The sequence below is a fragment of the Sceloporus occidentalis genome, unplaced genomic scaffold (assembly GCF_023333645.1).
Source record: "Sceloporus occidentalis isolate IW3139 unplaced genomic scaffold, rSceOcc1.0.p SCAF_2, whole genome shotgun sequence".
Taxonomy (NCBI): domain Eukaryota; kingdom Metazoa; phylum Chordata; class Lepidosauria; order Squamata; family Phrynosomatidae; genus Sceloporus; species Sceloporus occidentalis.
In genome coordinates this window covers 72,340,366-72,352,870 of record NW_028316982.1, presented here as the reverse complement: position 1 = coordinate 72,352,870, position 12,505 = coordinate 72,340,366, and the positions used below count along the sequence as shown (strand labels likewise).

Genomic DNA, 12,505 nt, shown 5'->3' with positions numbered 1-12,505 from the left:
GGTTTTTGGGGTCAGTTTTTTTTTAACTAAGATTTCTAGACTTATGCATGAGCTTTAAAAAAACTTTAGTTTTTTTTAAATATATATATCTGGAAAATACTTATGTTGCTAGTTTCTCACCATTCATGAAAAAGAAAATACTCAAGACTTCAGGGAAAAAATTAACTTTGAGGAAAATGTTAATTTAAAAAATGCAATGCAAATATTTGAATAATGTCAGAAGTATCAATTTGGTCCTAGAAAAGATATATAAAAATCATAAAACAAAATTATAAATACAAGCACAGAAATACGTGAATACGACTGAATAAATCTCCAGTCCCACTTAATTATCCATCAGCACCCTAAAATTGCCATTCTCCTTTTATTTTAGGTGACTGTTCCTGAATCTATTTGATGAGTTATTACATTGTTCCAATACAGCATTACATTTCTTAGCATATTATAATTTCTCTTTCAAAATGTTGCCTTCACAATAAAAATGTCATAATGTATCCATTAGTCACAAACAACAACATACTCTGTAGGCACTACTCTCCAGCTTTCACAAATAAAAACATAATAATGACACACAGAGCAAAGCTCATTTTGAAGACCAATCTTGGTTAATTAAGTGAGATGTGAACAGTTAACTAGGGGGCACTGTGCACTCAGAAGGACACAATACGCGGCTTTTTTTATACATGCATCTTAAATTTCTTCAGTTCTTACCCACCAAGAAAGGACTGCCAGGTGAGCAGATTGTTCCTTTAGACTAAACTAATAGATTCCCCAGTGGCTTTTGCTACTGCTCATGTCATACTAAGGAAATGATGAAGCTCCAAAATGACACAACATATGTGGCTGCAACTTGTCAGCTCCAGGTAATCATACTCGTCTTTGGTTTCAAAAACAGTTGCAGATGAGGGTAGCAATATAAATATGCAAATTGCAAAATTCCCTTGTCAGCCCCAAGTTCCTACCTCTAACGGCCTTCGCAGACAGTCTGTTTGCTCAGCTCCTACTTCAAGTGCTACATCCACAGAAGCAAAGGGACGGCTGGCCATCTGCTGTCGCTCCCGCATAAGTTGCTGATGGAAGGGAAAAATGTTTTAATGAAATATCTTTAAAATAACGTAAGACGATAGCTGGTGTCTTTTAACATTGATCAAACAGAAATCTGTGGAATCTTTCAACAGTTTATTTGAAAGGCATACATTTTGGTACTTTACAAAGAGTAATATGTTCTCAATTCCAAGGATAATGTAATAAAACAGGACAGTTTGTGTGTCACTCTTACATACCCACACCCATAGCAATTAATGATCAAGTGTAGAGAACAACACAGGTTTCCTTGGCTCCCACTAATTTATAGTGTAACCCAGAGGTGGGTATATTTCTTTGGAGGTGTAAATTGTCATAGGTCTGTGCTATGCATGCCTACAACCACCCCACAACCTCCCTTGTTTTCTCTGTTATACTCATTACATCTCTCAACCATTTTGTGTTAGGAATGCTAAGAAGGAAGATGAAGAAAAGTATGAGGTTGTAGGAATTTTAACTTAAAATCATTACTGCAACCCCACACTGAGTGCTTCTTACACATACTCATCCATACCCCACAAGTGTCCATCTAGCCAACCATCCACTTCCATCTATCCAAGCAAACAGAGAAAAAGAGAAATTCTTCCCCTTTGTTTCTGTTTGCAATTTATCAGTTAGCTGGAAAATGTGAAACACTGAGTAGTGGAGAACAGGGAAGTAACTACAAACCAAAGAGGGAAGGACAGGTAGGGAAGAAATGGAGGAGGAGATAGTGACGCAGAGACAAAGCTAGCCAGAGAGAAGAGGGAAAGAGCAGAGGAAATTAGAAGATGGCTTCTTAAGTGGAAGGAGTGAGTGTCAGAGATCTCTCCACCTCCAACTGATTTGCTCTGGGTTCAGCAGCAGAAGGGGAAGGGGTAGAACAGGCAGAGAAGGGAGGAGATTATTAATGAATGTGAGAGGAGAAAAAAAATGCAGTTGGGCCAAGGAGTAAAGGTCACACATAGAGTGGGCAAATCTGTTTCATCCTCTCTCACCATGTAATGAATTCTGATCAAATTGAAATGAAATCCTCACTCATTCCTAGGAATGGGCAAGTCTGCCAGGATTGCTTTCACCTAACTTTGAATGATGGGCATTTTAATAGAATTCAGACCAAAAGTCAACTAAAATGAAATTCTCACCATTCCTATATATGGTCAGATTGGAAAGGAATTATAAAACTCATTTAGTCTGTGAGCCGTTGGTACCCCATCCCTTCCCAAAGCAATCCTACTTCCTCCCTGCTTTTTCATCAGTGAGAATTCTGTGTTACAACCTGCCTTCCTAAAGGACAGCACTTTCATCCTTTCAACTACTTTCTCTCAAACTCTGCTTTCCCCCAGATATTGCTCCTGCATCCCTGTCAGAACTGCATTATTGAGATCTCTCTACGCTACACAGTAACACAGGTTATTGTCTAAGACATACATACACCTTACATTATACAAAGGTTTTTATTTGCATAATTCATAGTAAAATGTTGGTATCTGCTACCACTAGATACATTTTTCTATACATATTTTGCTTATAGGTTGGAACAAACATATATAAATCATGCTTTTCCTCAGTACTCTAAAGAACTAATTCTCTCTCACACAGACACACACTTGCATGCGCACGCACACACATGCACACAGAGCATTAATCTAAAACTGGCACCACATATGTCAAAACAGTGGTAAGAGATCCAAAGTCTGATCTCACTGATAAAGGAACAAACTCAGTGAACCTGTGCCAAGAACAAGCCCTTTCAGACTTCCGATTCCCTATGCATTTGTACTGAAGCCAGATGGAGTTATTAGTGACAGTGTCTGTGGCAGCTTATATGCAGTCCCTTCTCTGATTACTTAAACATGAGGAATAATGTCTGAGCATTAGAGAGCAGGTGCCATTGTAACTGAGCAACCCAAAGTCTTAAATTATGCTCAGGTTGCTCAGTCAATCCACTGACATCACACCAGTGTTCAGGGAACCACTATTAACATTCTCCAAAGTTACTTTCTATTTCCCCCCTCAATCTCCAATGCTCCTACTAATTAAAAAAGAACAAATAAAAATGATGTGGAGCACTAAATAATACAAATCTTTTCTCTCTCAATCTGTGAATCTAATAAAGGCAGTATTAAATATTTAAATCAAATTAGTTGTCCAATTAAGTTTGTTTCCTTGCTTCTTCAGATGAACAGGGTGGCATGGTATCTGGAAGAAACAAAATTTTAGAAGCTACCAGGGCCAAAATGGGGGTGTATGTATCCATGTACTGCTACCCAGTGTGCTGAGACAATGGCGGGTTACAGACCGCCATTAAAGTACGCGCAGAGCGCATACTAGGGTTAGGAAGGGGCGGTGCTTCCGCACCCCCTAACCCTAGTACGTGCTCCGCGTGCACAAAATGGCGGCGGCCATTCCACATGGCCGCCGCCATGATGGTGTCACGAATGTGTCGCCTCCAAACGAGGTGGCGCGGACGTGATGCCATCGCTCCATGCGAGGGCGCTTAATGCGCCCTTTCGGCGGAGAAGGAAGGAGCTCCGAAATGGAGCTCCTTCCTGGTTTGCGTCGCTGGTGCAGCCGTGTGAAGGCTGCACCAGCGACACAAATCAGAAAGGGGCCAAGTGGCCCCTTTCTGGGAGTCCCCGCTGCCGCTGGGGTGTCCTTGGGGCTTGAAGCCCCAAGGACACCCCTTTCCAGGCTGCGGGGAAGCGGCCTTTTGCCGCTTCCCCGCAGCCTGCAAAGCGGCGGATCAGGGCCTCAGAGGCTGCCGGTCTGACAGCTGAGGCCCCGATACAGCAGGGAAAGGAGCAGGTGCAGGCCGCTGCTTTTCGGCGGTCTGTAACCCGCCAATAAAGCCACAAGCTAAAGCAGCTTCTTAGACAAGATTGAGGTTCTAGAACTGGAGTGACTTGCTGCTGTTGCTATTGTTATTCTTTTCATTTATATTCCACATTTCTCTCAATAATGCAACTTTACAGCAGCTAACAGCATATTTAAAAATAATACCGATTAAAACTATTAAAAAAAAACTTAAATAAAAGTATAAATATATATTTTTAAAAACAATTGATACGTTAAACATTACATCATTTTTTTAAAAAATAAACTTTATTAAAAGTTAACACACAAACCTCAAAACAGCACTGTACAGCATTAAAAGCCAACCCAGCCAATTTCTAAAAGCCTGTCAGCATACCAATGTTTTAACTTGCTGATGGAAGGAGAGAAAGGACGGAGCCATTCTGCTCTCACTAGGGAGGGAGTTCCAAAGTTTGGAAGCAGACACCAAGAAGGCCCACTCCCTTGCTCCCACCATACAAGCCTTCAAAGGTGGTAGGACAAAGTGAAGAGCCTCTCCAACTGACTTTAAGAGTTCTAATGGGATTATAAAGGGAGATATGGGAGCTGGACAGATTGGGAGAAAAGGGCGGTGAGACTGCGACAACCAAATGCTGCAGCCTCCAGGAAGCCTAAAAAGAACCCGCTCCCTGGCGGGTTCTTTTTAGGCTGTGTGCAGGGCACCATGATGACGTCTGCACTGCGCAGTGCTGTTTGGGCGCTGCACCATGCGGACATCATCATGCTACACCCTGTATGGACAGCCAACATGTGTGGTAGGGTTGCTGAGCATGGAAACACTCAGCCCCCATGCACCCCTAGTTTAAGCCCAATACAAAGTGCCTTTGTATACAGGCCTATGGTCCTCCAAACAGCCTGGACCCAAGCCATATAGGGCTTTATAATATGTAATGTATTAACACCCTTACTGGAGTGACTGTACCAAGAAAACTTCTAAATAACTTTTTTTAGGCTGCTGCCATGGTTTCATCCTATGGAATCCTGGGATTTGTAGGTTGTTGTGGCATCAGAGCTCTCTATCAGAGAATGCTACATATCTTAATTAACTATAAATCCCAGGATTCCATAGGATTGAATCATGACAGTTAAAGCAGGTGAAGACCAAAGAGCTGTCGAAGGACACCAGAAACAAAATTGTGGACCTGCACCAGGCTGGGAAGACTGAATCTGCAATAGGCGAGCAGCTTGGTGTGAAGAAATCAACTGTGGGAGCAATAATTAGAAAATGGAAGACATACAAGACCACTGATAATTGCCCTCAATCTGGGGCTCCACGCAAGATCTCACCCTGTGGGGTCAAAATGATCACAAGAACAGTGAGCAAAAATCCCAGAACCACACAGGGGGACCTAGTGAATGACCTGCAGAGAGCTGGGACCAACGTAACAAAGGCTACCATCAGTAACATACTACGCCACCAGGGACTCAGATCCTACAGTGCCAGACGTGTCCCCCTGCTTAAGCCAGTACATGTCCAGGCCTGTCTGAAGTTTGCTAGAGAGCATTTTGATGATCCAGAAGAGGATTGGGATTGTCATATAGTCAGATGAAACCAAAGTAGAACTGTTTGGTAGAAACACAACTCGTCATGTTTGGAGGAGAGAGAATGCTGAGTTGCATCCAAAGTACCCCATGCCTACTGTGAAGCATGGGGATGGCAACATCATGCTTTGAGGCTGTTTCTCTGCAAAGGGACCAGGACGACTGATTCATGTACAGGAAAGAATGAATGGGGCCATGTATCGTGAGATTTTGAGTGCAAACCTCCTTCCATCAGCAAGGGCATTGAAGATGAAATGTGGCTGGGTCTTTAAGCATGACATTATCCCAAACACACTGGCTGGGCAACGAAGGAATGGCTTCGTACGAAGCATTTCAAGGTCCTGTAGAGGCCTAGCCAGTCTCCAGATCTCAACCTCATAGAAAAACTTTGGAGGACGTTGAAAGTCCATGTTGCCCAACGACAGCCCCAAAACATCACTGCTCTAGAAGAGATCTGCATGGAGGAATGGGCCAACATACCAGCAACAGTGTGTGCCAACCTTGTGAAGACTTAAAGGAAACGTTTTACCTCTGTCATTGCCAACAAAGGATATATAACAAACTATTGAGATGAACTTTTGATATTGACCAAATATTTATTTTCCACCACAATTTGCAAATAAATTCTTTCCAAATCAGACAATGTGATTGTCTGGAGTTGTTTTCTCATTTTGTCTCTCATAGTTGAGGTCTACCTATGATGTCAATTACAGGCTTCTCTCATCTTTTTAAGTGGGAGAACTTGCACAATTGGTGGCTGACTAAAAACTTTTTTGCCCCACTGTATATAAAGCTGGAAAGGACCTCATGGACCCTTAAATCTAAATCCCTGTTCAATGAAGGGTCTCAACTAAAGCATCTCCAGTGGGTAGCTGTCCAGCTTTTTTTTTAAGACATCCAAAGGAGACCTCACCATCTCTCTAGAAAATTGGTTCCATTGCTGAACTACTCTTACTATCAAGAATTTCATTCTAATGTTCAATTGAAATCTACTCTCCTGTAACTTCAAACCATTAGAACTGGGCAGCAAAGAAAAGGCCTGCCACCTCCTCTTCATGAAAGCCCTTGAAATATTCAAAGATCATGTCTCCCCTCAGTCTTTTCATCACCAAGCAGGACAGCTCCAATTCCTTCAACCTTTCCTCATATATCTTGTTCTCCATACTCCTTATCATCCCTGTTGCCCTTCTCTGAAACTGCTCCAACTTGTTTTATCCTTCTTAAGATGAGGCATTCATGAATGAATGCAGTACTCCAGATGTGGCCTAAGAAGCACATAATATAGTGGGACTATTACTTCCCTCAGCTTGGAAACTATGCTTCTACTAATGCAGGCTAAAATAAATAAAATTAATGAAATCAACTAATCAAAGGAAAGATATGCTAAATAAAATAAAACCCATCTTCTACCTTCATGGACCACATCACCCATGAAGCAAGTTTATGCATAGGCACAGTCCAAAAATCATTCATAGGCATTATACAAAAAGGAACACAGAGACAGTAAACTTTTTATTGGCAAATTTTTTTTAAATAATTTTAGAGACGTTCTCAGAATGGATAACAAAATACTTCGTTAGATTCTTCTGTGGGATGAAAATCCACCATGTGTTGTGGTTCAGTTTTCTGGTAGCTGTTTTGGGAATATCAGAAATAAGACCCAGTTTTTCCAATGAAATTTGGAATGGAAATATCCATAGATAAAATGCCTTAGGTCAAATATGATGGTACATGTTTTTGTTGCCTTCAAGTTGTTTCTGAATTATGGTGACCTTAGGTTAACCTGTCATGGTTTTTTTTTGTGGCAAGATTTGTTCAAATGAGGGTTGCAACTGCTTTCATCTGAGGCTGAGAGAGTGTGACTTATCCAAAGTTTACATGATCAAGCAGCAATTTAAACTCTTGTCTCCCAGAGTTCTACTCCATTCAGTATACCATGTCAAATATCTACACCATGCTGGGTCTCATACGTGAGGCACTTGGATCCAAATATACATAAAATAAGAGGAAGCAGAATTCCCATGAAGTGCTGTCTGACTTGTTTTGTTATTCAGATCATTAATTCGGTAAAAACAATGGAGATTTCATGCTAAACTTTACACGCAAATTAGATGAAATAGCTCTGATTAACCCAAGACTTTAAACTGAAGTTAGTGTGAACTGTTAAGGGCACTGTAGGAATGACTACATTCACTGGACTAGATTGGCTGTATTCAATATGGGGCTTACTGGCTAAATCCGACCCACTGCTTTTACCATTTGAAGCAGTTTAAGCCTACAAAAAGATCCACCAGGTTGAAGTGCAATAATGTGCATACAAAATGTTGGCCTAATTCCTGCTTACCTTTAGTTCCGATTCCTGAACCGATTCCTGAAACAGGTTCAGCAAACACAGAGGTTCCCACTGTGTTTGAGCCGGTTTCAAAAATCGGTTCAGGACAGCCACAAGTGGAGGCCAGTAAGGAGGTCACACAGAAGCCTGGGAGGCCAGTAAGGAGGCTGCAGGGACCAGAAGGCAAGGGGCCAAGTACAGAGAAGTCAGGAACAGAGCAGGCAAGAGAGGCCATTGACGGGAGAAGGCCAGGGACCAAGGGAGGCATGACCAGGGCGGAGAGGCTGGGGAAAAGCCACTGCCAGTGGGAAACTGGGTGGATTAGAATCCAATTCGAATCCGCCTGGTTCCCACTTGAGCTGAATCACCCCATTTGAGCTAAAATACCCCATTTTACCAGCATCTTTTTGACATGGGTTAAATGGGTAAAACACAGGTTAAACGTTTAAAAATCATGCCTCCCTTTCTGAATTGCTTCAGCGATTCAAATTACGTGAGAACCATGGTGGTTTAAACTGACTCATTTGGAATCATGATCCAGTTTAAACCATAGTGGGAATTAGGCTTTTGATAAGTATGACCTACAGAGTTTTTTATTCCTACGCCTACACAAGCTAAATCCTGAGGTCCTTTCTATGCACCCCCCCCCCCATTCTCCCTTTCCTGCCATGCAAAAACATCTCTTTTCCAGCAGGCTTTTAATACATAATTACCCCAGGCAATCTTCTTATTGGAGTGTTTGTTTTCATATATTTTCAACCTAGTATTTTTAAGGATTTTACATTTTTGACTTATTGTATTAATGTGGTGTTTTAATTGTGTTTTAAAATTGTATTTTTATTGTTGGTTTTAAGCATCTTTTGCTTGATTTTGCATCTGAGGAAGTAAATTGTAGACTATGAAAGCTCATGCAGCCAACTTCTTTCTTTCAGTTAGTCCCAATGGTGCTACAAGATGTCCGTATATACTGATTCTACAAACTAACACAGTTCTATCTTTGAATTAAGCATCTTTTGCGAGTCACCTTGGCTCCAATTTATGAAAAAGGCAGAATATAAATTAAATAAATAAGGACATAAATAACCAAACCTAGTTCATTAATTTTGAATGTACTCACTGATTTCACATTCATACTCCAGGAGATAAATTCCCAAACAATTCTCAATGTTGGATTAACGTGTACATGATTGTGAAAGACACTGCCAGGATTTTCAACTGATTTCCAATAAATTCTTCCTTTACCTAGAATTTTTTTAAAAGATTGGCCATACAGATATAACCATACTAGTCCTTTCAGGATACTGAATAAGGCATATATTGCAGTATTCTTATCATCAATTGCCAAAATGCACTTCAAACAAATGAAGAATAAGAAGGCAAGTTCCAAATGACCATAATAAGATAAATTACAGGTATGTTACAATCACCTTATACATCATTTAAGATGCACAAGGTAGTTAGCTGGATGAGCTCAATCACAATGTCTTTCCAATCAGCGATCAATTTTACTGAACATGTTTTGCATTTATTCTTGAAGAAGACAGTGGACAAATCATGTACTCACAAGTCAGATTTACATTTCCAGAGATATAATCAGTCTTCCTTCTCTGAATGTATGCATAAATATGCTGCTATATTTGATTATATAATTGTTGTACATTTATATACCACCCCCAGTGCTCCCAGATGACTGCAAAAAGACTACTCTAGTCTAGACAGTTTGAAGAATATGGCCTCTTTCTCAAACAGCAACAACATAAAGGCCTTGCTTCAATAATTAATAATAAACAATCAAACATTCTGTTTATTCCTCTAATGTTATGCAGTCTATCTAATGTTTTTGTTTTCATATGCATTGTGCCTGCAAATGTATAGGGGTGGAGAATCATCCCAAGGCATTCCCAGATGATACAGTATCTTGATTTGGTTTTTTGCCTGAGAAGCTGCTGAAATTCACTTGGATGACCTAAATCAAGGGAAGGACAGCAAGAGTGAGTAGCAGAGAGTACCACTGAGGACAGTATCTTTCTAGCATTTTCAGATACAAATGGGAATTGGAATCACTAGTTCCATTCCTAGATGGTTCCAAAAACTGGTGCTAGGAAACTTTGCTCTGTAAAATGGAAATAGTGCTATGGATTGATCTGTGTTGTCCCAATGTACAAGAAGCTTCTAGGGAAGATCAAGATACCACCTGGATACAGATGGCATTGACTACTATTAGCTTCTTCATTTGAGTCAGGTCTGGCAGAATCCTGAATGCACATGCTTGAAGGCTAGATGTGTGTCTGTAAAGAAACTTGATCTACTAGATACTTGTGAGTGACTCATAAGACCACAGATGCCAGTTAGTGTTCTTGTTGTTGTTGTTGTTGTTGTTGTTAATGCTCTCAAAGAATTGCTGTATTTCCTCTTGCAGTTGTTCTGAAATTTTAATGTTCTGTGGCTGTATTCCTACAGTTTATTTTATTTTTGACTCTAGGATGGTTTTTGCTGTTTAATGCTCTGCTAAATTTATTTTATTTTTTTTTAAAAAAAATCTTATAATTTTACTATATTTTCTTTTAAACTCAGATACTTTTGAAATCTTATTTTGAGATAGAAAGCCTGCTTAGATACATAGAAAATAATAAATAAATAATTCCTGGAACCTTGTCATCTGTATTTGAAAGTGTTTGCATATTAATTTATATCTCTCAGGCTGACAGTCTTAATTCCCAAATGATCTCTGCTTTAACACTTGGGTGGTTATGTTTATTTATGAATTGTTATGTTTACTTGTTCTTACTGCATAGGGAGTGTCAATCTCCCAAATCATAAAGCTAAATCTAAAAACCTTCCCTTTTGTTTCTCCCTATATTCTAACAGGCACAAGTGGCTAACAAGATGGAAACTAGATTAATTTATGAGTAAGGCTCCAGATTTAGAATCTTGTAGAAGTAAAATATTGCCAAAATCATGCAGATTTTATGACAGGCATCTAGTGTATTTCCATTTCAGGTATCATGATACTGTAAGAATTATGAAAAGGTGCTACATTTGAGCTACATGGACTGAACTACAGAGCCACTAGCCGATCTCCTTTTTTTATTATTTGCTATACGTATTAGATTTATATGGCCTGTATAAAACAATAGCTCATAAATGGCAAGCACCAGAAGGACAAGAGATATAAAGACCAATTCAAAATTCCACAGAGGCTTCCAATTGGGTCATTAGTGTAAACTCAAAGGATTGGTCTACATTAAATCTTACAGTTGAAAGGGTTTTGTGCTCTGTGATTCTGCTCTACTGTTCATCACATTCTATTAAATTAACTCTCACATTCACACGGTTCTATTGTAGCTTGGATTCTCCGTTACACTTGAAAACTCAGTGTATGGATCCATACAGAGCACTTCACTTACAAACCCTTTTAAAAAGTGAAACTAGATTTTTTAACAAGATTTAGCCACCAATGAACTCATCACTGACCACACAGAGAGAAGAAAAACACTTGGTTCTTTTTGCTTGCATTCAGTATTGTGATTGAGGAGAAAGAAACAGGATTAAGAGCAGAGAAAGAGAAAGAGAGACTTCAATGTTTTGTAATACATTTGGTATGAAGAAAAGGTCACTAACTGAATGCAACAGTTTAAAGGACAAGATTTCAGAAAGAAAACCCGAGTTGCATAGCATGCTTTAATGAACAAGTTTAGATTATGGTGATAAACAGATAGATAATCTGGGAATTTTGGAAGCAGGAACCTTTAAGAATGAAAAATTAATTGCTGTCATTTTCTCATTTTCTGCTGCTTGTAAAACAAGAAATCACTGAAATGTCCAATGAATGGAGGATACAAGATGCACAGAGATACAATTTGGAAGAAACAAATTTAGGGATGTAAATCCTGACTTGGTTCATCCTTTCACAAAAAAAAAAAAATGTAACACACACACACACACACACAATTTGTTTGTTCTTGCTTTTTGTTAGTATCAGAGAGATTTGATCTATTCTAAAGATTAGTTTTGAGCATCTCTGTAAAATGTACATAAATGAGAAATGTGATAACTGTTGTCATTGCATAGATTAGTAAAAGTAGTAGTATTGCATGGGATGTAAGTGTCTTTGTGATCAGTCTTTCTGTCTGTCTGTCTCTATCTCTGCATGTGTGCCTGTAAACTGTTGCATTTAATGACTGACCTTTTCCTCATACCAAATATATTACAAAACACTAAAGTCTCTCCTTCTCTGCTCTCAATCCTGTACATGTGTGCTTAGCTAAAGAAAAGGGGGAAACTAATTTTACAAAAAGACCAGAATTTGGTATATACACACACACACTAAATACAGAAAATGAACCAGGAGTTTTCTCCTAACTCTTTGCTTTGCTTTCATCTCGGGTGAGAACTGATGTGAGGGTTGGTTAATTTTTGACTATCTTGCCATATTGAGATGGCCTTTCTTAAATAAATCCTTAGCAAGTTTTTAAAAAAGAGATCATTATTCAAAATCAGCACAAAATTAATAATAATAATAATAACTTTTATTTCTATCCCACTTTTTGTCAAGACAATCAAAGTGCTGTGCAAAGATTAAAATACCTCAATATATACGTAATATCTTCCCCCCATAAAAAAGGATTAAACAGTATAATTCAACAATTAAAAACCAAAACGATAACCAATACTGATAACCATGGGCTGAGTCATCACATTTGTGGGAGAGTC

General features: G+C 39.3%; 1 protein-coding gene across 3 annotated transcripts in view; it reads right to left on the bottom strand.

Moving 5' to 3' along the window:
• The window catches only part of ATRNL1 (attractin like 1), a 686,837-nt gene that overhangs the window by 212,396 nt on the left and 461,936 nt on the right, over positions 1 to 12,505 (bottom strand). For all 3 annotated transcript variants that reach the window (XM_089509984.1, XM_089509985.1, XM_089509986.1), the window contains one exon: positions 963 to 1,070. In XM_089509984.1, coding sequence (XP_089366110.1) covers positions 963 to 1,070 — 108 coding nt within the window. The remainder of the gene's footprint in view (positions 1 to 962; positions 1,071 to 12,505) is intronic.